The sequence below is a fragment of the Meles meles genome, chromosome 18 (assembly GCF_922984935.1).
Source record: "Meles meles chromosome 18, mMelMel3.1 paternal haplotype, whole genome shotgun sequence".
In the NCBI taxonomy this organism is placed as follows: domain Eukaryota; kingdom Metazoa; phylum Chordata; class Mammalia; order Carnivora; family Mustelidae; genus Meles; species Meles meles.
Genome location: NC_060083.1, coordinates 30,410,304 through 30,436,259, shown reverse-complemented (window position 1 = coordinate 30,436,259; position 25,956 = coordinate 30,410,304). Strand labels below are relative to the sequence as shown.

The following is a 25,956-nucleotide window of genomic DNA, read 5'->3' as shown; positions in this document are numbered from 1 at the left end:
TGGTGGTCTGTTCGGAACACACAGAGGGAAGGTACTGCTCAGTAGGATGGAGGGTCCCACCACGGGTCTTATTTCAGGGTTTCTAACTCCTGGACTTGTGAATGTACAATCCGACCACCCAGTGACTTCTGTCAGAGAATAAACTGGACTCTTTCAGAGAATTCTCTACAGTAACATGTCCTTTGTACTTTCCCATAAGTGATCATCTATGTAGCTCTGTTCTTGAAAAGACGGCACTGTAACCAGACCTTGGGGCCACAGGAAGCCGTTTTAAAATTCCTCATCCCAGTTGTATCCTGCTTGCTTAATGAATGGCTCCTCCCTATGAGAACTGGGAGGATGGTAATTCCTGGATGGATTGTCTTTATAAGGAGAAAAGTTTGGCAATGTGATTTCCTGTATATTTCTACTGGAGTCCAAGATTCCAGCAGTGCTAGCCTAGACAGCAGTGGCAGCCACCTAGAACCCAGATGTCATAAGTATTCCCAAGTAAGTATGAGGGCATCCTCCCAACTGCCTTTGCCAAGCCAAAAGGCAGAATCATGACTTTATTACACCTTCTAGCATGTGGTCAAGGCGGCTTTCCATTTGGCTGCTTTGGTGCTGGGGTTGTTTACATGTTTCAATAAATGAGTTATGCTTACTGAAGTTGGCTGGCTAGGAGTTCAAAATCAATGACATATGACCACAATTATACCACTCACCAGGAGCAGCAGAGTTCAGAGGGAGAGATTTAGTTGTGTGTGATCCTTTGATGGAGAAGAGAGGTACAAAACTAGTACTCTCTAAGGTGGGTGTGCAGTTTTTGAAGCCCGGGAGAACTGGGATTGTCACTGTTCCTGGCTTTCTGATGGAATCAGACATAATGAGATGCCTATCTAGTAAAAGCATCTATGTGGGAGTGCTCTTGCACGATTTCAGAAGAGAAACGGAAGCTGAAAATAGTGCTTTTAGAAAAACAGATCAAAGAAATTTTCAGATGCTCTACATTTCCTTCTTCAAACATAAAGAATCTCTTGGCGCATAAAAGACATCCCTGGTCTCTGCAAGGAGGAAATAAAAAGTTCTTTCATACAGGGACGTCTGTCTGGCTCAGTCGGTAGAGCATCTTGCTCTTGATGTTGGGGTTGTGATTTCGAGCCCCATTGGGTGTAGAGATTATTTTTAAAGACAAAAAATGTCTCAGGCTGCCTGGGTGGCTCAGTCAGTTATATGTCAGCCTTCGGCTCAGGTCATGATCCCGGGTCCTGGATCAAGCCTTGAGTCAGGCTCCCTGCTCTGCGAGGAGCCTGCTTCTGCCTCTGTCTGCCTCTGCCTCTCGCCTTATTTGTGTTTCCGCGTGCGCTCGCTCTCTCTCTCTCTCTCAAATGAATAAAATCTTAAAAATAAAGAGAAAAAAGTCTCAAGAAACTACGTAAGAGGTGCCTAGCTGACTCAGGACGTACAGCATGTGACTCTTGATCTTGGGGTTGTGGGTTTGAGCCCACTTGGATGTAGAGATTACTTAAAAATTTAAAAAATCTTAAAAAGTTCTTTCAGATACAAAAGATTTCCTACTTTTTCGTCGACTTTTTAGGCTGCTCCCAGACTGTGTTTGTGTGAGAAATATTTACTAGTCTTCCTGGCAATAGGCAGTGTGTTCATTAGAAGGAAATGGTGAGATAGTAGGACCCCAAAGTTAGTCTTTTTTTTTTTTTAAGATTTTATTTATTTATTTATTTGACAGAGAGATCACAAGTAGGCAGAGAAGCAGGTAGAGGGCGGGGGGGGGGGGGACGGGAGAGCAGGCTCCCTGCTGAGCAGAGAGCCCCATGTGGGACTCGATCCCAGGACCCTGAGATCATGACCTGAGCCGAAGGCAGCGGCTTAACCCACTGAGCCACCCAGGCGCCCCCCAAAGTTAGTCTTTAATTTCCCTTCCTCCTGTGTTTGTTCTCTGAATGTACGTGGAGGATCCTGTAATTTCTACACCTATTTATGCGGTAGTTTACAGAACAGTGATACTGCCTTCTCCTTCAACCCCTTGTTACTGCCTTCTGATTCATTTGACTTATTTCTTCATTCATCAAACTGTTCAGGTATTAACACCTTTTAAAAATAACAAGTTAGTTTATCTTTACGTTGAGTTTTTCAAGCTTGGTTTAAAATAAAAATATGCCAGGTTAACTGGCTGGCTCATTTGGAAGAACACATTACCCTTGATCTTGGGGTCATGAGTTTGAGCCCCACATTAGGCAAAGTTTGCTTTAAAAAGAGGCAAGCAAAAGAAATGCATAGCATAAAAAGGAAACCTGAGAAAGATACTCCCCCAGAGAAAATTACTATAAAGTTTAGTGTGTATCCTTTCAGGACTGCTAAAAAATGCTCTGAGCTTCCCATACTCCTTTGTCTTGGATGCCTGGCAGTGGGGGCAAAGCAGGGGCAGCCAGAATCACTGGCTCATGTCTCTTATTTGTATCTTCAGGTCAGTGTTAGACTGCTCCGTCCCTGTCCTTACTGAACAAAATTAAACAAATCCGTGTGTTTTTCGTAACATTTAACAGCCATTTCTGTTTGTCTTGGCTTACTGCCGCATGTGTAAAGGAACAGTGGGAGTGCTTAACTTCAGAAGGCTTGGAATTCCAGGACTAGGGCTTTAGATTTTAGACAAGGACTTAGAAACAAAGACATTTCTTCATTCTCAATACGTTGAGTTTATATTGTCCTGGATGGCTCTTAATTGTATAAGATGGATCAGAGACCAAAAAAAAAACCCATTTTGAATATTTTATTTGAGAGCAAGAGAGAGAGAATATGGGGAGGGGGGTGGTGCGTGGCACAGGCATAGGGACAAGCAGTCTCCCCACTGAGCAGGGAGCCCCATGTGGGGCTCAATTCCAGGCCCTTGGGATCACGACCTGAGCTGAAGGCAGATGCTTAACTGACTGAGCCACCCAGGCACCCCAAGACTAAATATTTTTAATTATGTTTGTATTTCCAGGTCCTCAGTTTTATCTGCTACGAGATCTGTTGATAGTAAGTGAGCTTTAATGGACTTTACTTTGTGCCTCTAGTTTTGCAGTTTTTTGCCTCTTCCATAGTTTTTTAGACATGTGTATTAATCTATAAACTCTCCCATGAGCCAGGCATATGCTTTGCAGCAAAGAATATATCAAATGGTAAACTCCTTAAGGACAGAGGCCAGGTTTAACTCATTTTCAAAATCTGCCTCTCCTAGCGCTCTTTCCTTGCGGGTGGTTAATGAATGTTTGTTGAGTTAAGCTCACATCCTGCCTTTTTCATACCGTTCACATGAGCTGAACTTAAGCAAAGTCCTTTTTTTTTCCGAAAAGGAAACTCCCATCTTTTGCCTTATGTCATGTTTCTTACTATCATGTTCCCATGACCCTTCACCTAATAAGGACAATCTTTGTTCAGCTCCCTTTTCTATAGTTCCCAGTCCTTTGCTCCTGAAATGTCTAGAATATCCCTGTTCAACAGAAATATAATTCAAGCCATATATCTAATTTAAAAGCTTTAGTAGCTATATTTTAAAATGTAAAAAGAAGCAAGTATACCAATTTGAAGAATTTAACTCAATATGTCCACCATATCATTTCAACAATCAAAAATATTTATATTGTACATTCTTTTATTCATACTGTCTTCAAAATCCAATGTGTATTTTATACTTACAGTGCTAGCTGCTAATGTGGCTAATGGCTACCTTACTGGACAGCAACAGGTACAGAATCTTTGAATTTCTGTGTACTCCCCATGTAGATAATTAGACAAACTATGAAAGTATTTGTCTTACTGGTTCCATCATGAGCAAAGGAGATAAATTCAGGTAAGAGGATTATTTGCTAAGTGACACTTTATTTGGCTTACTGTTTCTTTTTAAGCTATTCTTGAAGCTATTAGATTTTTCATTACTTTAGGTAAAGTCTAAATTCAGAAACCATCAAGTTTTTTTCAGGAAATGCTTGTAAGCTATTCTTTCTTTGTAAGCAGTTCTTGAGGATTGCGGGGTGGGGGGGGCATCACCAACCTTCCTTTTCATCTCTTCCTATGTCACTGGCTCTCTGGGATCTCAGCGATCAGGATTTTCTATCTTTTCCCTCTTCTGCATTAAATGCCCTATCTTCTACAACACTGACCCCACACTGTGTTGCCCAGAAAATGGAGATATTTACATTGTTTATCTTAAATTCTTGTGCAAGCATTCTGGCTAGTGGAAATGGGATTCCCTTTATTAGTAAGGCTGACACTGTATCATCTGAGACATTTCAGAGTATAGGAGTAGGAAGTTATTTATTTATTCTTTTGGGTTTTTTAAAAGATTTTATTTATTTATTTGATAGAGATCACAAGTAGGCAGAGAGACAGGCAGAGAGAGAGAAGGGAGGAAGTAGGCTCCCTGCTGAGCAGAGAGCCCGATGCGGGGCTCGATCCCAGGATCCTGGGATCATGACTGGAGCTGAAGGCAGAGGCTTTAACCCACTGAGCCACCCAGGAGACCCTAAAAGATTTTATTTATTTGTTTGATAGACAGAGATCACAAGTAGGCAGAGAGGCAGGCAGAGAGAGAGGAAGGGAAGCAGGTTCCCTGCTGAGCAGGGAGCCCCAAGCCGGGCTCAATCCCAGGACCCTGGGATAATGACCTGAGTCGAAGGCAGAGGCTTTAACCCCTGAGCCACCCAGGCGCCCCTATTTATTTAAAGATGTTACTTATTTGACAGAGAGAGAGATAGCAAGAGATGGAACACAAGCAGGGGGAGTCAGAGAGGGAGAAGCAGACTCCGCTGAGGAGGAAGCCCGATGTGGGGCTTGATCCCAGGACCCTGGGATCATGACCTGAGCTGAAGGCAGATGCTTAACAGCTGAGCCACCCAGGCACCCCAGGAAGTTATTTAGTTAAATATATAGAGCCAGATTTTTTAGCTCACATCCCTAAAATCCATAGGAAACAGTGTGATTAATAAAGATGAGTAGACATCTCTTAAATTCTGGTTATTTGCCAAAAATGACAAGTTAGTGAGTAAAGCCATATTTGGTAGGTAGGCTGAAGAACAAGAAAGGGTTGACTGCCAAACCTTGGGCTCATGGGAGAGACTACTGTGATAGGAACATATGGAGCATGTTTTAAAACAAAATTTTGGACAGGAATTCAAGTGTGATAAACATGGTGGTCAGAAGAATCATTGGTATGTACCATGCAGAATAGTCCCCAGAGCCAGGGAGGAGGCCTTTCAGACCAATTTAAAGCCCAGACTAGAGCTCCCAGTTTGTTGTTCCCTGTACTACATCTTTCCTGTGGAAAGTGGAAAAGTGGAACATGGACATGGGAAAAATAATAAGCAATAATTAGGAAGCTAGGACTAGAGCATCAAGACATTCAAAGAAACTTAGCTACATTGTAAGCTTCTTCATTTTGACTATGTGGTATTAACCTCTACATCCTTAACATCCGATTCAATGCCTGGCACTGACTAGATACTGGTTGAATGAATGAATAGTCTGAGAGCAGGGAACTGTGGATACGTTGGCTAAGGTCGAAGTGACAGGTTAAGTAAAGGAGAAAGATGTTTATGATTGACTAGATTGTGTTGGCAGGAGCAAAGCTAGAAGCAGGAGGGAATGAATGGGGAGAAACAGGTTCTACAGCTTAAAGAACTCTTGACAAAAGCACAAATGAAGGAGCGAAAAGCCTTGAAAATAAGAAGCAGTTTGAATTTACACTTCCTTCCTGCCTACAGGGGGTGTGTGCGGGCTGTGGGAGAAATGTGAGTGACAACGTGTACTCCAGTTACCCAGTAATCTAAGATATTTCAAGTTCAAAGCCTCTGGACCTGTATGCCCAGGAAGTTATGATCCTAATGTTGTCCTGGCTGATCTGCTGATAGGTCATTTTCTCTACACAAAATACATTTCCAGTGACATCCTCTATCTTGAAGTTTTGGCATCACCTTCTTTGTGTTGAAGTTAAATCACAAGTCTGTTAGCAAAAATTTTATATTACTCCAAATAGACCAAAAAGAATTTTTTTTCCGTGCAAATGTTTAAGACAAGTCTGCAAATATTTGAGTATTCACACACATCAAATAATGCAGTAATGGGTCATTAAAAAAAAAGCTCTACTCATGTAAGTGAATGGACCAAGAGCTGTGTCTACCTGCGGCTTTTTTCGAATATTCACCTGCCATTGATTCCACGATTTGCCAAACTAAAGATAAACTCATGCCCATTTACCAATGGGATTTAGCAATGCCCATTTACTCATGAATTACTTCCTTAAATATAGAGTGATTGATCTTATGACTTTCTTTAAGCTTCACTTGTAGCAGGTTCCTCAGAATCAGCTTAACCCCTGGTGAGCTCCAGATCTTCATTAATGCTGGTTCAGTTTGGGAAACTGTTTCAGGCTTTGGATGTCTTTAGTGTAAAAACCATTACTTTTAACTTTATTTTGTAAAAATCATTATCTGATTTTTTTCAAGTATACTTGGGTTAACAAAATGCAGCAGAGGGGTGTGCCTTTTAGTGGCTGAACAGACCACTTCTTACATTCCTTAGAAATAAGATATGGCTCAGTATTTTAAATCATAGCAACAGTTGATAAGAAAAACAGCAAAAAAGTAATCATTTCCATATGGAAAGAAAAGGAAGCAACCAGTGAAGCTGTGAACTGTCATTTTTCCATATAAAAATAAATCACCACTGGTAGATTTGGCAGAAGGGGCAAATGTTCCTATTTGTTTCCCATTTGACATTCGTTAATACACTGCATGTGACGTACTTTATTGAAATACACAATTACCCTCAAGCTCAGTTGCCAATTTCCAAGTGTGTTTTGTTCTTCTCAGTGAAACCCACATCTGTATGTCAATTTCATCAAGGACAGTATTTCCTTGGTGGTAATTTTCTCAACTTCGTGAAATTTTAATGAAAGCTCTTTTTTTTCTTTTTAAATATTTTATTTATTTATTTATTTATTTGACAGAGAGGGAAATCACAAGTAGGTAGAGAGGCAGGCAGAGAGAGAGGGGGAAGCAGGTTCCCTGCTGATCAGAGAGCCCGCTGCGGGACTCGATCCCAGGACCCTGAGATCAGGACCTGAGCTGAAGGCAGAGGCTTAACCCACTGAGCCACCCAGGCGTCCCTTAATTTTTTTAGAAAGTTTTTTTTAAAGATTTTATTTATTTATTTGACACACAGAGAGAGGTCACAAGTAGGCAGAGAGAGAGGAGGAAGCAGGCTCCCCGCTGAGCAGAGAACCCCATGTGGGGCTCGATCCCAGGACCCTGAGATCATGACCCAAAAGCAGAAGGCAGAGGCTTAACCCACCGAGCCACCCAGGCGCCCTAGATACCCCTTAATGAAAGCTCTTACCCCTTTTTACTGACAAGCATAACATCTTCCATGCTAGCTAAATACCTATAAGTAATCTGAAAGCCTAGTTGAATATAGTCAGTTTCTGCTCTTGCATTTCAAGATCTAAAAGAAAAAGTGACCTGATTTTCTGATGCCTAGAAAATTTAAGAAAAGCAAAAATTTATTTATTTTTATACTTAAGCATGATTTACGTTTATTAACAAAATCTGATGTTTATTTTTAAATAGCTGCTTCAAGTGGAAAATCTTAACTGTTACAGAAGAAAACAGTGAAAAAGTTCATAGTCTAGCATTTGACAATAGCTCCCTCTTGTGGTTCAGAGCATCCACTTCAATTAAATGCAGAACTGCGGGAGCGCCTGGGTGGCTCAGTCATTAGGCATCAGCCTTCAGCTCCTGTCCTGATCCCTGGGTCTTAAGATCGAGACCCGCATTGGGCTCCCTACTTGGTGGGAAGCCTGCTTCTCCCTCTGTTCCCCTTGCTTGTGCTGTCTCTCTCTTTCTCTCTGGCAAATAAATAAATAATAAAGTCTTAAAAAAATAAAAATAATTTTTTTTTAAAATGCAGAACTACAATTTCTTAGCTTCGAATTGTGTGGTGAAAGTTTAGCTGGTATTTAGTGAATTCTTTTTTTTTTTTAAGATTTTATTTATTTATTTGACAGACAGAGATCACAAGTAGACAGAGAGGTAGGCAGAGAGAGAGGAGGAAGCCGGATCCCTGCTGAGCAGAGAGCCCGATGTGGGGCTTGATCCCAGGACCCTGGGATCATGACCTGAGCCAAAGGCAGAGGCTTTAACCCACTGAGCCACCCAGGCGCCCCTGAATCCTTCTTTTTAAAAGATTTTATTTATTTATTTGATAGAGACACAGCAAGAAAGAGAACACAAGCAGAGGGAGTGGGAGAGGGAGAAGCAGGCTCCCCATGAGCAGGGAGCCCGAGGCAGGGCTGGATCCCAGGATCCTGGGATCATGACCTGAGCGGAAAGGCAGATGCCCAGTGACTGAGCCACCCAGACGTCACTAGTGAATACTTTTTGGCATAAAGAAGGGAAGACTTAGAGGGGCACCTGGGTTAGTTCAGTTGGTTAAGTATCTGTCTTTGGCTCAGGTGATGATCCCAGGGTCCTGGGATTGAGCCCCGCATCAGGCTCTCTGCTCAGCAGGATATCTGCTTCTCCCTCTCCCCCGCCCCACCCCCTGCTTGTGTGCTTGCTCTTTCTCCTCTCTCAAATAAATAAAAGCTTAAAAAAAAAAAAAGAAGGGAAGACTTAGAAACATGGGGACAAAACAGAATATTCCCTTTTTTGGATACTTCCAGAGTTCCAACATCTCAGCAAAGTGTTTCCAAATTTCTTTATACAAGTACCCGTTTCCTACTTACTAATGAAAATAGCACGTAGACATTTTCATTGGAAACATGACATTCTCCATTTAAAAGGTCTTCCTCCTTTTCTGTGGTCATAGCATGGCAAAGGAAACAGCATTCAACTTTGTTACTTTAACAGGTAGAGATCTGAAAACCTTACAGAGAAAGTATTATTGAAAATATTTTAGCCCATGGGGCGCCTGGGTGGCTCAGTGGGTTGAAGCCTCTGCCTTCGGCTCAGGTCATGATCCCAGGGTCCTGGGATCGGGCCCTGCATTGGGCTCTCTGCTCAGCAGGAAGCCTGCTTCCTTCTCTCTCTGCCTGCCTCTCTACCTACTTGTGATCTCTCTCTGTCAAATAAATAAACAAAATCTTAAAAAAAAAAAAGAAAATATTTTAGCCCAAAAATGACTTAACATATTTCTCCTTTGTTCGACATCAGAGGTTGCAGTAACTGGCAACAACCTGTTCCAACAATGTGAAACTGTCCAAAAAGTCCTCTTCTTCAAGTCCAAATTTTGTGTACTGATGAATGTAGGCTCTGGTGAAAGAAACAGAAAATGTAAAATAAGAAAAAAATATCAGGTAAACGAATAACTCTTAAAATCAAACAATAAGTAGAACTTTCCTAGTTCACGAATACTTGAAGATGGCAGAACCTCTTAAATGTCTTAGATTTGCTTCAATGTTTATTCCAAAGATTAGCAAACTGAGAAAGTTTATGTCAAGCTCCCTGTTTCTTTAGTGTCTAAGAGAGTGACAATAAGAAGCACATAGGAAAAAGAAGCATGTTCAGATTTGGTTATCGAACCCAGCACATATTCAACACTCTACAGAGATGACTGAGTTCAGTATCAACTCTAAAAAGTGCCTGAGAGGGCGCCTGGGTGGCTCAGTGGGTTAAGTCGCTGCCTTCGGCTCAGGTCATGATCTCGGGGTCCGGGATCAAGTCCCGCATCGGGCTCTCTGCTCAGCAGGGAGCCTGCTTCCTCCTCGCGCTCTCTCTCTCTCTGCCTGCCTATCTACTTGTGATCTCTCTCTGTCAAATAAATAATAAAATCTTTAAAAAAAAAAGTGCCTGAGAATTTTCACCTAAACCTTGAAATTTCAGAAATACATTAATCCAGTTCTAGGAATGAAGTCTCCCAAGTATTTTTCAGACATTTAATTTGTAGTTATGCCAGGTGGCTCTATGAATACCCTGTACCCCCCAAATGAGAAATCATGTTAAAAAGAATGTCGAGTGGTCGCCTGGGTGGCTCAGTGGATTGAGCCGCTGCCTTCGGCTCAGGTCATGATCTCGGGGTCCTGGGATCGAGTCCCGCATCGGGCTCTCTGCTCAGCAGGGAGCCTGCTTCCCTCTCTCTCTCTCTCTCTCTGCCTGCCTCTCTGTCAAATAAACAAATAAAATCTTTAAAAAAAAAAAAAAGAATGTCGAGCAAAGGCAGACATGGATTAAACTGAGGTAATAAGGGCTGTGGCCATTTAATGGGAGTGGAAAGAGAACAATACCAGGAAAGGACAGAGTTCACAGTTCTGGGAGTGGGGGCTTATGGAATGGCCATGTGCAGGATGGGGGCCCTTGGGAATCCTGGCTAATCACAGTAGAGGCCTTGCCCATTAATATGGAAATTTTGCTTTGACATTAAGTAATTGTGGCCGAGGTCAGGAAATCTAATAACACATTTCTTAGTACCAAGCGGACATTTCTTAGAAGATGGAGTTGAACTTCTTTCTTTTTTTTTTTTTAAAGATTTATTTATTTATTTATTTCACAGAGAGAGAGAGAGAGGAGAGAGAGAGATCACAAGCAGGCAGAGAGGCAGGCAGAGAGAGAGGGAAAAGCAGACTTCCTGCTGAGCAGAGAGCCCGAAGCGGGTCTCGATCCCAGACCCTGAGATCATGACCCGAGCTGAAGGCAGTGGCTTAACCCACTGAGCCACCCAGGTGTCCCGAACTTGTAAGATTTCGTGCTGAACAAGATCAGGGATCTCTTCCATTCTTCCAAGGGTCTTATTTTGGAAAGCTATGTTATTGTCCAGCCTCATAATGAAATTTCTACTTTCATTTCATTTCATTTAGAAATGACTCTTCTAGTCAATAACAGCACTGTAGTAGGTGATTTTACATGGCTATCACATTTAATCCTCACTGCATATCCTCAGTGTAGACCCACCGTGCAGATAAGAAAATGACACCTGAAGTAACATGACCCAGTTTCACACCTACAAAGTGGTAACTGTGCTTACTCCAGGCTGTAGGTTGAATGTTTGTGTTCCTTCAAAATTCATACATTGAAATCCTAAGCCCCAAGGTGATGGTATTAGGCGGTGAGGCCTTTGGAGGGTGATTCGATCACAAGGGTAGAGCCCTCATGAATGGGGTTAGTGCTTTTTTTTTTTTTTAAAGATTTTATTTATTTATTTGATAGAGATGACAAGCAGGCAGAGAGGCAGGCAGAGAGAGAGGGGGTAAGCAGGCTCCCTGCTGAGCAGAGAGCCCGATATGGGGCTCGATCCCAGGACCTTGGGATCATGACCTGAGCCGAAGGCAGAGGCTTTAACCCACTGAGCCACCCAGGCGCGCCCCGGGTTAGTGCTTTTTAAAAGGGGCCCATGAAAGGTTCTTCGCCCCTTTGGCTATTTGAAGACACAGGAAAAGAAACCACCTGTGAACCAGGAAGTAGGTCTTCATCAGACATCGAATCTGCCAGCACCTTCACCTTGGACTTCCTAATCTCCAGAACCCCTAAGTAATTTCGTTGTTGATAAGATACCCAGTCTGGGCTATTTTTATTACAGCAAACCAAACAGACTAAAACATTCCAAATCCTGCTTTGTGTTTTAAGGTATTAGCTGCCTAAGGTCGAAAGGTTTGTAGATTTATTTATTTATTTATTCATTTGACAGACAGAAATCACAAGTAGGCAGAGAGGCAGGCAGAGAGAGAGGGAAGCAGACTCACCGCTGAGCAGAGAGCCCAATGCGGGGCTCGATCCCAGGACCCCGAGATCATGACCTGAGCTGAAGGCAGTGGCTTAACCCACTGAGCCACCCAGGCGCCCCTGTAGATTTATTTTTTACTTACTTTGAAGCAAACATATTCCAGGCTTTGCCCACAAGTGTATCAAGTGGTTTTAGTAAGAACTGGCTATTGCTGACCAACGCTGCAGACTTCTCATATTTGCTAAAGGCTCGCTGGGTTTTCCACACGTTGAAAGCATTAATAGGTTTTAACCAAGAAGTATAGAGAGCTGGATCTTTAAATCCTCCTAGAGTAAAACAACACAAGCCATTGTTTACATCATAAATCATTAATTTTAGAAACAAATTAAACTATTTTTAATTCATTTCACCAGAAGTCTCCTTTTGTTTTGCCTTCTAAAACTAGCTTTATGGGTGCCTGGGTGGCTCAGCTGGTTAAGCATCTGCCTTCATCTCAGGTCATGATCCCAGAGTCCTGGGATGAGTCCGACATCTGTCTCCCTGCTCAGTGGGCAGTCTGCGTCCCCCTCTGCTCCTCCCCCTGCTCATGTACACTCTTTCTCTTTTGCAAAAATAAATAAATAAAAATATTTTAAACTAGCTTTATGTTGCTTTTGGATAAATAATCCATATTCATTGTAAAAAAAATAATTCACATCATTCAGGAAAGTATTAAGAAGAAAATTTAATGGATGAAAGACCTAAATGTGAGATAGGAAACCATCAAAATCCTAGAGGAGACTACAGGTAACAATCTCTTTGACTTTGGCCATAGCAACTTCTTACTAGATACGTCTCTGGAGGCAAGGGACACAAAAGCAAGAATGAATTATTGGGACTTTATAAAGATAAAAAGTCTGCACAGTAGAGGAAATAGTCAACCAAAGGCAACCTTCAGAATGGGAAAAGATATCTGTCAGTAACATATCTGATAAAGGGTTAATATCCCAAATCTATAAGGAACCAATCAAACTCAACACCCCCCAAAAAATAATCCAGTTAAGAAATGGGCAGAAGACACGAATAGACATTTTTCCAAAGAAGACACCCAGATGGTCAACAGACAAGCGAAAAGATGCCCAACATCACTCATCATCAGGGAAATACGAATCAAAACTACATTGAGATACTGCCTCACACCAGTCAGAATGGCTAAAAGTAACAACATGGGAAACAACAGGTGTTGGTAAGGATGTAGAGAAAGGGGTACTTCTTTTTTTTTTTTTTTTAAAGATTTTATTTTATTTATTTGACAGATCACAAGTAGGCAGAGAGGCAGGCAGAGAGAGAGGAGGAAGCAGGCTCCCTGCGGAGCAGAGAGCCCGACGCGGGGCACGATCCCAGGACCCTGAGATCATGACCTGAGCCGAAGGCAGCAGCTTAATCCACTGAGCCACCCAGGCGCCCCGAGAAAGGGGTACTTCTTAACACTGTTGGTGGGAATGCAAACTGGAGCAGCCACTTGGGAAAACAGTATGGAGATTCCTCAAAAAGTTAAAAATAGAACTACCCTCTGACCCAATAATTGCACTACTAGGTATCTACCCAAAGAATACAAAATACTGATTCAAAGGGACACATATATCGTAATGTGTATAGCAGCATTATCAACAATAGCCAAATTATGGAAAGAGCCCAAGTGTCCACTGACTGTGAATGGATAAAGAAATTGTGGTATACAGGGGTGCCAGGGTGGTTCAGTCAGTTCAGTGTCTGACTCTTGATATTCACTTGGGTCAGGATCTTGAGGTCCTGGGATTGAGCCCTGTATCGGGCTCCCTGCTCAGTGGGGAGTTGTGCTTGAAGATTTCTTTCCCTATCCCTGTACCCCTCTCCCGGCTCATGTTCTCACTCTCTCATTCTCTGAAATAAAGTCTTAAAAAAAAAAAAGAAGTTGTGGCATACATATACAATGGAATATTACTTTGCCATAATACAAAATGAGATCTTGCTATTTCCAACAACGTGGATGGAGCTAGTGTAATATGCAACATGAAATAAGTCAATGAGAGAAAGACAAACCATAAAACAGACTCTTTACAGAGAACAAACTGACGGTTTCTGGAGGGGAGGTAGGCGGGGAATGGGTTAACTGGGTGATGGGTATTAAGGAGGGCACCTGTGATGAGCACTGGGTGTTGTGTGTCACTGATGAATCAATAAATCCTACACCTGAAACTAGTATTACTGTATATGTTAACTAATTGGAATTTATATAAGAACTTGAAACAAACAGGGGCACCTGGGTGGCTCAGTGGGTTAAGCCGCTGCCTTCGGCTCAGGTCATGATCCCAGGGTCCTAGGATCGAGTCCCACATCGGGCTCTCTGCTCAGCAGGAGCCTGCTTCCCTCTCTCTCTGCCTGCTTGTGATCTCTCTCTGTCAAATAAATAAAATCTTTAAGAAAAAAAAAAAAGAACTTGAAACAAACAAAAAAAAAATGAAGAGGGCGCCTGGGTGGCTCAGTGGGTTGGGGCCTCTGCCTTCGGCTCGGGTCATGGTCCCAGGGTCCTGAGATCGAGCCCCACATCGGGCTCTCTGCTCCGCGGGGAGCCTGCTTCCTCCTCTCTCTCTGCCTGCCTCTTTGTCTAGTTGTGATTTCTCTCTGTCAAATAAATAAAATATTTTTTTTAAAAAATGAAGAAAATTTAAAAGTCAACTGAACATCTGAAATATCACCACCCAGAGAAGACCATGAACATTTTGCTGACCTTCTTGGGTCTGTAATTTTACAAAAATGCTGTTCTGTAATCTGTTCTCATTCACGAATATGTTGTGAACCTCCTTTCCATGTCAATAAATATCACTCATAAAGTTTTATTATATGAATATACCATAATTTATTTGACACATTTCCTACTGTTGAGCATTTAGGTTATTTCTGCATTTTTGTGTGATAGATATTGTAGTAAATATCTTTGTGAGAACACCTCTCTGTATGTCATGTGCTATGGATACATTTTTGGAAGTTTGATTACTTTATATATCCTCTTATTCTCTCAATTTAAAATCTGAAATGAAGAATATGAAGAAAATGTTCTGAGGTAGGAGAAAGTATACCATTTGATAGACTTGAAACGATCCTTTTTAATTACCACTTTCTTATCTAAGGTGTATTATAGGAACTAGATTATTTGGTTTTTAAAAAAAAATTTTTTTTAAATATTTTATTTATTTGACAGAGAGAAATCACAACTAGGCAGAAAGGCAGGCAGAGAGAGAGGAGGAAGCAGGCTCCCTGCGGAGCAGAGAGCCCGATGTGGGGCTCAATCCCAGGACCCTGGGATCATGACCTGAGCTGAAGGCAGAGGCTTTAACCCACTGAGCCACCCAGGTGCCCCGTATTTGTTTTTTTTAATATTACAGCTAGAAGCAGGCAACTTGATACTGCTAAAATCATCAAATAAGGAGTACCTGGGTGGCTAAGTTAGCTGGGTGTCCAGTAAAATAAAACCATCAAATAAAGATGAGACAAACCTGGAAATTTTCCATAAAAACACAAAGCTAAAAGAGTACTGCTCTTTGAATTTCCTGCAAGTTTTATATCAAAATGCTTGTCACAGAGACCACTGGTTATGCTACATGACCTGTTCTCCCCTTCTTCTTTAGAAAGAGAACCCCCAAATTTTAACTGTATTCATGGCTGCCCTTGTAGATGGTGTAGCACAAGTCAGCCCCAATCAAAGCTGTATAAACACCAGTATGTGCAACTCTAGGAGGAGGCTGGTGGCATGCTCGTTCCTATGTGGTTTGATGCCTGAAGCTCAAACACATGTCTGGGACTACAAAAGGAAGCCATAAGGTGAGGACAATAAGAACAGCAAGGCTCAAAAGAAAGAATTAAACCTGTATCTTGTTTCAATCACTTCTATTTTTGGTGTCCAATCACACAGTAACTGATAGAAACACGTAATTATGATCTTCCTTTCTTTAAAATAAATTCAGGGACGTCCTTTTTAAAAAATATTTTATTTATTTATTTGAAAGAGAGAGCGAGTGAGAGAGAGCACAAGCAGGGTGAAAGGCAGAGGTAGAGGGAGACTCCCTGCTGAGCAGGAAGCCCGACATGGGCCTCAATCCCCAGACTCCAGGATCACCGCCTGAGCCAAAGCCAGACTCTCAACCGACGGAGCCACCCAGCCGCCTGGGACTTCCTCTTTTTAAAAAAAATGTGTTACCATGTACATGTGCAAAATGTACATATTGATTTCACCTTAACTTCTTACCCAGATCCGCACTGTGCACATCTTTCCCACGAAGGATGACCAAGTTGGCAATGGAAGTGTTAAACTGAAGCTCCCTGTTGAGAGATGCTTTACCCAGAGGAGGAAGTCTTGATAAAGGAGGCCGTACCTGCCAATCAATACCTACCAAAAGAAAAAAAGCACAAGATTTTCTAAATAGTTCAGAATAAGAAGAGAAAAGCACATTATGGTATGTATATTTTACATAAATTTTTATAGTTGCTTTTTTTCTACTAAATGTTTAAAAATTCGTATCTGGTTGACCCAAAATGATTCAAACTATTCAATCCTGAGAAAGGTAGGAAATATTTCTTCTTGGAGTACTAAAGGATGGGGGTAGGTACATACAATGGATTTCTCTTCACTAGTAAAAAGAAACTATTAATACACATAACAAACAGCAGGGATACATCTCAAAAGCATTATGGTAAGTGAAACAAGCTTGACTCAAAAAATTATGCACTGTATGATTCCATTTACAGAACATTTTGGAAAAGGCACAACCATAAGAATGAAATTCAGATCCATAGTTGCTAGGGGCTGGAGTCAGGGGCAGAAAGTGCCTACGAAGTATGAATGAACTTTCTGAGATGATGGAAACACTATCTCAATTGTGGTGGAGGTTATACTTTATAGAGGTTTGACCAAATTCATAGAACCATACACCTAAAAAGGGTGAACCTTACTCTATATAGAATACATACAAAAATGTTAAGGGATGTAGAAACATAAAACAAAAATAGGATTGAAAACTGACACCAGTCATGTAGAAATATTAAGAAAATACTCTTAATGTATACAATGGAATATTATTCAGCCATCAGAAAGGATGAGTATACTTACCATTTACATTGACGTGCATGGAACTGGAGGGTATTATGCTGAGTGAAATAAGTCAAGAAGAGAAATACAATTATCATATGGTTTCACTCATATGTGGAATATAAGGAATAGTGCAGAGGACCATAAGTGAAGGGAGGGAAAACTGGGAAGAAATTAGGGAGGGAGACAAACCATGAAAGACTCTTAACTATGGGAAACAAACTGAGGGTTGCTGGAGGGGAGGTGGGTAAGAAGATGGGGTGACTGGGTGAAGGGCATTAAGGAGGGCATGTGATGTGATAAGCACTGGGTGTTATAAGCAACTGATGAATTGTTGAACACTACATCTGAAAATGGTGTACTATTTGTTGGCTAATTGGATTTAAATTAAAAAAAGAAAATACTATTAAAGTATACATAGGATAGGGATAAAATTCAGCATACAGCAACAGACTGATTTTCAATGAAAATAAAAACACAAGAAACCAAAAATTTTGTCATGCTGAACTCAATAATAACACAAATGAGCCAATTTAAAAATCAGAAGGATGTTTGAATAGAAATTTCACAGAAGAAGATAAACAAATCTAACAAGCACATTAAGAGATGCTCAACATCACAGTCATTAGGAAAATGCAAAATGAAACCACAAGGAGACACCACTTCACACCTATTAGAATGGCTATAATCAAAACGACTAACAATGTCAGGTGTTGGCAAGGATGTGGAAAACTGAAAGCCTCTTCAACTGTTTGTGGGAATGTAAAATGGTGCAGCCATTTTGGAGAGTATAGCAATTTTACAAAACATTAAACACATACTCATCCTTTGACCCAGCAATGCCACTTACAAGTATATAACCAAGAGACTGAAAACATATGTCCACACAAAGACTTTATACAAATGCACACAGCAGCATTATTCATGACAGACACAAAGTGAAAATAAGCTAAATGTCTACCAACTGCTGGACATCTAAACAAAATGTGGTATATCCATGTAATAGAATACCGTTCAGCAATACTGAAGTTGATACAAAATTGAACTACTGATATATACTACAACGTCAATGAACCTCAAAGACATGAAGTGAAAAAGGTCAGACACAGGGGCGCCTGGGTGGCTCAGTGGGTTAAAGCCCCTGCCTTTGGCTCAGGTCATGATCTCAGGGTCCTGGGATCGAGCCCCACATCAAGCTCACTGCTCAGCAGGGAGCCTGCTTCCCCCCCCCCCGCCCCCGCCTATTTGTGATCTCTCTCTTTGTCACACAAATAAATAAAATCATTAAAAAAAAGAAAAAAGAGAAAGGTCAGACACAAAAGACTGTATATTGTCTAATTCCATTTATATGGTATGTCCAAAATTGGTAAATCTATAGAGATAGAAAGCACAGCAGTGGTTGTTTGGGAGTAGGAATAAAAATGGGAATTGACTGCAGATGAACACAAGGATCTTTTTGAAGTGATCGACATGTTCTACAACTGTCTTTTGATAGGGGCAAGGGTGGCTCAGTCGGTTAAGGGTATGCTTTCAGCTCAGGTCGTGATCCCGGGGTCCTGGGATTGAGCCCCGCCTCAGCCTCCCTGCTCAGTGGGAGTCTGCTTCCCCTACTCCCTCTCTCTCTGACCCCCCCGCTTGTGCTCTCTGTCTCTCTCTCAAATAAAATCTTAAAATCTTAAAAAAATTCAAACAAAACAAAAAAACTGGCTTGTGATAATGGTTATATAACTCTTCAAATTTACTAAAAAAAAAATCACCAAATTATACTCTTATCATAGGTGAGACTTATGGTATATAAATCACACCTCAGTAAAGATATTGAAAAATTTATGACCTACTGTAACAGCTGTATTTGTGTGTATGTGTGTGTGTTTTTTTAAAATTTTTTTAAAAGATTTTATTTATTTATTTGACAGAGAGAGATCACAAGTAGACAGAGAGGCAGGCAGAGAGAGTGAGAGGGAAGCAGGCTCCCTGCCGAGCAGAGAGCCCGATGCGGGACTCGATCCCAGGACCCTGAGATCATGACCTGAGCCAAAGGCAGCAGCTTAAACCATTGAACCACCCAGGTGCCCCGTATGTGTGTGTTTTAAGATTTCATCTATTTATTTGGCAAAGAGAGAGAGCACAAGCAAGGGGAGCAGCAGGCAGAAGGAGAGGGAGAAACAGGCTCCAACTGAGCAGGGAGCCCAATGCAGGGCTGGATCCCAAGACCCTGAGATCATGACCTGAGCTGAAGGCAGACGCCTAACTGACTAAGCCCCCAACGCATCCCTACATATATGAAGATTTTTAAAGCTATTTGTCTCAACCTGGTTAGTGACATAAATATATTTATTCATATATACTCATATATATGAAAATATTTATATGTTCAAAGCTGTATCTATAACTGTTAAAAAATGTTGACACTCAAGGTTCTGCATGGGAAAATGACTAAGCAAACTGTGGTTTATTGACCTAAGAGAGCTCAGAGCAGCATGTCTCATGGAATACCCTGAGGAACACTGTGTTCCTTGAGATGTTAACAGGTATTACTAGAAAAACAGGTACTGAGGCCAAAAAATTTGGTAAGTATTCCTTTAAGATATGAAGATGTGACCTTTCTATTTATCTCCAAACCTCAGGCACTATGATCTATAAAATCCATAAGGTATCACCAGTACATAATGTTGAGGAAATCCATCCACTTTCATAGTATTGAAACCCAACTCATTGTTATTTGTGATAAAATACATGCTGCTCAAATATTCACTAACAGTAGTGATTTCCAGTTAAACATGACAGACTAATCATACCAGTCCACTGTAACTCTCTCCCAAAATTTCACTAACAAGACAGGGGAATTTTTACTTTTTATTTACTTATTTATTTAGAAAGTAACTTTATTTATTTATTTAGAAAGAAACTTATTTATTTAGAAAGATTACTTATTTATTTATTTGACAGACAGAGATCATAAAGTAGGCAGAGAGGCAGGCAGAGAGAGGAAGGGAAGCAGGCTCCCTGCTGAGCAGAGAGCCTGATGCGGGGCTCAATCCTAGGACCTGGGATCATGACCTGAGCTGAAGGCAGAGGCTTTAACCCACTGAGCCACCCAGGTGCCCCGACAGGGGTATTTTTAAAAGGCATAAACAAGAAAACAGGGAATGGAAGAGAAGATAATGGGAACAACATTTTGGAAGCTGACAAGCAAATGAGCCAGCGGTGGCTGACTTAGCAACCAGGGAAAGCTGACATTTCTGCCCCCAGTGAAGGTCCTGGCAGCAGGCCAGGCCCTTCTAAAAGGGGGAAACAAGAGGATTAGTTAAAAATCTCCATGCAAAGTGGAGAGGCCAAGACACTTCCTCACTCCTGGCAGCAGAGGGCGTGCCCCACCTTCATCCTAGAAGCCATCTGCTCAGGAAAGGCTAAACCAGTGAGGCTCCAAGCCTCCACTTTACTACATGCTGGGCCCTGCGTTCCAGGCTTGGAAGATACAGCAGTAAACAAAACAGAAATCTCCTTCCTTCTAAAGCTTACATCCTACAGAGATCAATGGAAGATCGACACTAAGGAATTCCAGAATGCTAGAGACAAAGAGAGAACAAAATCCTAAAAGATTCAAGAGAGAACAAAACAGGATTAGGAATCAGATTGATGTGGGACCTCATGGCAACCACTGAAGCTGGAAGATAACAGAACAATGCCGTCAAAATTCTGAGCAAACATGACTCCCCACCCTCAGATCTTATACCTGAGCAAATCATCAATCAAATCTAAAGGCAGAATAATGACATTTATAGCTTTAATTTTTTTTTTTTTTTTTTTAACCTTCCCTGTACTTTTTCTTAGGAAGCTCCTGGAGATTGTGTCCTATCAACATGAGAGAATAAACAGAACAAAACAAAGCAAAAGGCAGATGTGGAATCTAGGAAATCAGATAGAATATAGAATGAGGCAGAGATGTTGGTGCTGGCTGCTCATCAAGCCTGGAGAGTAACCAGGGCAGCAACAAGAGGAGGAGGTCTCCAAAAGGGACATTTCCAAACAGATAATGAAAGTAAGAGACTACCTGATGGGTTTGAACATGTTGAGAAGGGATTCGTTTTTATGGGAAAAATTTAGGGATAGATGTGTGACAGGCACACAGAATACTGAGCAAATAAGTATAATTTTTGTAAAGTAATCTCTACACCCAATGTGAGGTTCGAACCTGAGTTGCAGGCTCTACTGACTGAGCCAGACAAGTGCCCCCAAATAAATATAATTATTAACCAGAGGAAGAAAAAAATTAACTGAAGAAAGAAAATTAAAAAATTAACTGAAGAAAAAAATTACATGAAATAAAATTTACTCTATGTATACAGTACATGGCTCAACTATAAAAAATATTTACCTATCAAAGGTAGTACAAACATTGAAAACAAATCTAATTCAAAAGTATGTTATAACCATAAAGGCAAGAGGGAGGGAGGGGGAGGGGGAGAGAGGGAGAGAGAAAGAAAGAGAGAGAGAGAGAGAGTGTGTGTGTGTGTGTGTATATACAGAGGAAGTATAAGTAGATTCAATTCTCAATTTCACATTACGAAACAACTGACAATATCTAAACCTGGAAAATAAAATAAGTAACAGTATAAGCAAGATACTTAGAAATATGGAGGGGAATTCCAGAAAAAAACCAGCTAAAAACATTGACAGTTTCATCAAGGCAGTGGGGATGTGTAGGACAAGGATCTGCTCTTTTCCTCAGTATAAATTCATATTGGACAATTGGTTTTTTAAAAAAACTGAGATATAATTTACATACAATGCAATGTACAGATATAAGTATACACTTACATGAGTTTTGACCATTTGATTTTTTAAAAACTATGTTCATTTATCACTTCGATAAAAATAAAACAGGGGCAGCTGGCATGGGATTCCTGATCTCAGGTAGGGAATCTGAGTCCCACGTTGGGTGTAGAGATTACTAAAAATAAATAAATAACCGTAAAAAAAATAAATGTCATGTTCCTCTGAAATTTTTTTCATTTTTGGTAAATGAAACTGTGAAGTGATTAAGAAACCCTCCTGGGATGTCCTGGTGAATTTCTGTAGGACCCTCCCTGACCAGAAGAAGGCACCATTATTTCAACTGGCCAAGGAAGTTTATATTGAGAATTCCAGTACAGGCACTTTCCCCAGCTTGTGGCCTGCATATTTTTAAAATATCCTTTACCTTCTTCCATTTTTGAATGAGAAATGAGCATCTGTCTCAGATGTTTGAGGAGGCCGGCCCAAGTAAAGGTGCTGTACGCCAGTGAGTCCTCAGCCATCTGAGGAATGTTACGAATACCCAGCATCTTGAATTCAGGATGGGGAACCAAATTCTCCATTAAGTCCCCTGTAAAGGAAAAAAAATCTGAACTAAACTTTTAAATTCCATAATGTTTCCATTGGCCCATACACAACTTGGCTTGATGGTTTGGAGGGCCAAACATGTTTTCTCCTCCAAGACCAGAATTGCTTAAGTTTAAAAACATAAATAAAATTTCGGGGGCGCCTGGGTGGCTCTGTGGGTTAAAGCCTCTGCTTTCGGCTCAGGTCATGATCCCAGGGTCCTGGGATCGAGCCCCGCATTGGGCTCTCTGCTCGGCAGGGAGCCTGCTTCCTCCTCTCTCTCTCTGCCTCTCTGCCTACTTGTGATCTCTGTCTGTCAAATAAATAAATAAAATCTTTAAAAACAAAACAAAACAAAACAAAAATAAAATTTCAGAGACAATGTCTATTTTAGATCACATATTTTGGCACCTATTTTAGCATGAGTGAGAAAAGACACTTTGCCAAAAAGGAAACCAGAATTTAGAAGCTAAGAAACTGGAAACATGAATGAAAAATTTAGCCACACCTCAGGAAAATAAAGTAAGCATGAGAGCTACTATGCTTTTATCATCATTCTATATTCACTAAATATTCCTTTAGAAATTTTCCTAGATCTCTTATTTTATCTACTTAAATGATAATCAGAACCTTTTAAATCAAACTCTATTAGGAAAAAAAGAGAAGATTAGGGATTCCTGAAGACAGGAATATGTCTGTCTTTAGAAACTTATATTTGTAATGACACAGGATTATGGAGAAAGGCTAATTTGTTTTGCATTCAGAGTTGTTTTATATGTTTGTAGAAAAAATAGAGTAAAGAGAAAAATATATTACTACAAAAACATGAAATATAAATTTTATAGCAGTACAAACTCATATTCTATATCCTCAGGGAAAGAACAGATTTTGACGCCAGCATCTACAAAATGCTGCACAAATTGGTCTTATGCCTAATGGAGTTTTCTCTAAACCTAAGAGTCCTTTTCTGTAAAATACTTAGAGCTGAATTCTGTTGCACAGCACAAATAAAGAAGTAACAGCCAACAGATGCAGCCTGAGCACTAACACATAAATTATTAATTATCACAATCCACCTTTTCCCCCAGCCTTCTTGTTCACCCACTCTCATTTTAACCATTCTGGGACCTTGCTGAGACCCTATTATGAACTGAAGGTTTGTCTCCCCCCTCAAATTCCTATACTGAAATCTTAACCCCTAAGGTGATGGTTTGGTAAGGATGGAGCCCTTATGAATAAGATTAGTGCCCTTATAGAAGGGGTCCTCCTGAGCTCTCTAGCCCTTCCTGCCGTGTGAGGACACAATGAGAAGATGGCCATCTGAGAACCAGGAACCAGTCCCTTACCAGACACTACTACTGGTGTCTCGATCTTGGACTTCCCAGCCTCCAGAACCACAAGAAATAAATTTATGTTGTTTATAAGTCACCTAGTATACAGCACTTTTGATATAGCAACCTAAATGGGCTAAGACAAACTAATCCATGGACTGCCTGACTTCTCAGTCTATTAGTCTTCCCCTTTCTTCGCTCCTCTCCTTAATCACCTACTTGCTCTTGTCTCTTCTTCAGATCTTTCTTTTTTTTTTTTTTAAAGATTTTATTTATTTATTTGACAGAGAGATCACAAGTAGGCAGAGAGGCAGGCAGAGAGAGAGGAGGAAGCAGGCTCCCCGCGGAGCAGGGAGCCCGATGCGGGGCTCGATCTGAGGACCCTGAGATCACGACCTGAGCCGAAGGCAGCGGCCCAATCCACTGAGCCACCCTTCAGATCTTTCTAGTGAAAATCCAATCTTGGATCAGCCTCACTCCTCACATTCTCTGTGCCTGTCAGAGCACAACTAAAGCGAGTCACCCTGAGGTGCCTGGGTGGCTCAGTTGTTAAGCATCTGCCTTCAGTTCAGGTCATGATCCCAGGGTCTTGTGATTGAGCCCTGCATTGGGTTCCCTGCTTGGTGAGAAGCCTGCTTCTCCCTCTCCCACTCCCTCTGCTTGTGTTCCCTCTCTCACTGTGTCTCTTTCTGTCAAATAAATAAATAAAATCTTAAAAAAAAATAAAGCAAACCAGCCCATCTCATCGATGGGACCCCTCAGAATGTAGATGCTGAACACTGCTGCCCACTAATGCTGATGCTTTGTTGTAAAGGTGCCATCCCCTCAAACACCTGAGTGAAGCCATGTGGATATCCAAGGTCATCTCATGCAGAGACTCTGGAGCACAGCAGACATACCTGAGAAGGGGCATGGTGGCCAACGCAGCCGGAAGAGAGTGAGTAGCAGGATATAAGATCGACAAAGCAGTGGGAAACCAGACAGAGCAAAGCCTTACATGTGATTCTGAGGGCTTTAACTCTAGGTGAGATGGTAAACCTCCTGAAGGTTTGGAGTAGAAGAGGAACAGGATCTAACAGGATTTAACCTTTTAGACAAGTAAAGCCAGAGTTCAGTCTGGCTGCTATACTTAAGGAAAGGCTGTGCATTGGCAAAGGTTGAAGAGGGAAGACCAGCCTCCAGCCAACTCCTCACAGGACATTTCCATTACGATATGGCAAAGGCACTTCACACTGAACACGTCTAGGACCCACCTCTTTCCCTGCCCTGTACCACCCTGTGCCCCAGAAACCACATCCTTTTTCAGTGTCCCTAGCTCTAGTGAACAGCACTACAATCTGTTATGCAAACTGGGGCCCCACAAATTCTGCTCTGTACCTCCCTGTCAGTTTCTAGATCCAAACCACCTAGTCGTGTACACTTTACCCCATCCCCCATTGTTCTCAAATCCATCCTTATTAGCTCCGTTTGTTTAGGCCCTTTTGGCAAGGGCATGTTATATGAGAGGCTCTGTTCTGAGGACAGGGGACATGGTGGTGAGCAAGGTAGACAGGGCCTTGCCTTCACAAAGCCTCTACTCTAGTGGTTAGCAACAAAGAATAAAAATGGTAATAGATTTAGCAAAAACAATGTCAGAGAGTCATAAATGCTGAGAAGGGAACAAATGAAGTGATATTACAGACACTCACTCCTCAAATACGATCATCATGGAAAGCTATATATATAGGAGCCCAATGCGGGGCTCACTCCCAGGACCCTGGGATTCATGACCTGAGCTGAAGGCAGATGCCTAACCATCTGAGCCACCCAGGTGCCCCCATGGAAGGCCAATTTAAGGGGTAACTGTGACCTGAGACTGGGAAGATGAAAGAGAAATGGCCAGGAGGATATTCCTGGTAGAGGGAGCAGGAAGTTGATGAGGATAGCAAGAACAGACCCCCTGAGAATGAGCTGCGCTATGATGTGCAGTGAGGCCCCCAAGGCTGTGCTCGTGAACAGGGAGAACGGCAGGAGAAGGGAACCTGGAAGACAGAAGATGGATCACATACAACTGAGGCACTGGTACACTCCGCTACAAGAAAGCTGGACCTTTTTAGAACCTTTTTTTTTTTGGTAGGCTCCATGGAGCCCTGACCTAAGACTTTAAAACTGAGCAACTGAGAGAGTGAGAAAGAAACAAGCTTATGGGAGAAAGCTGTGAAGGCTGCAGGATATAGAAATCTGGAGCTAAGAGAATTGGTAGGAGTTGGGAGATAAACCAGCAGGTTGGAGGATACAAATGGCATTTAGAGCCATGGAAGTGGGCCAGTTATCAGGGAGAGAGTCCAAAACCAGCATTTAGAGCTTGGGAAAAGAAGATGAGATAAAAGAGGAGAAAAGAAAGGAATAAAAGGAGTGATCATTGAGATAGAAGGAAAATCAGGAGAGGGCTGTCACAAAAGACAAAGAGAAGATTTGGAAGATCAAAGA

The 25,956-nt window shown here is 41.5% G+C and overlaps 1 protein-coding gene and 1 long non-coding RNA gene across 5 annotated transcripts in view; one reads left to right on the top strand and one right to left on the bottom strand.

Moving 5' to 3' along the window:
• The first annotated feature begins 1,855 nt into the window (after nucleotides 1-1,855).
• On the top strand, nucleotides 1,856-24,707 carry LOC123929048. The gene is made up of 3 exons (XR_006815879.1): nucleotides 1,856-3,724; nucleotides 15,957-16,160; nucleotides 24,302-24,707. It is a non-coding gene; the product is annotated as an uncharacterized LOC123929048 (long non-coding RNA).
• The window catches only part of TUBD1 (tubulin delta 1), a 28,619-nt gene continuing 10,941 nt past the window's right edge, over nucleotides 8,279-25,956 (bottom strand). For 2 of the 4 annotated variants that reach the window (XM_045984237.1, XM_045984238.1), the window contains exons 6-9: nucleotides 21,996-22,160; nucleotides 15,953-16,093; nucleotides 11,831-12,014; nucleotides 9,042-9,284 (exon numbers count right to left, since the gene is read on the bottom strand). In XM_045984237.1, the coding sequence (XP_045840193.1) occupies nucleotides 9,182-9,284; nucleotides 11,831-12,014; nucleotides 15,953-16,093; nucleotides 21,996-22,160 (593 nt within the window). In that variant the 3' untranslated portion in view covers nucleotides 9,042-9,181. Of the gene's footprint in view, nucleotides 9,285-11,830; nucleotides 12,015-15,952; nucleotides 16,094-21,995; nucleotides 22,161-25,956 lie in introns of all 4 variants that reach the window. The other 2 variants (XM_045984239.1, XM_045984240.1) reach the window with 2 other exon arrangements.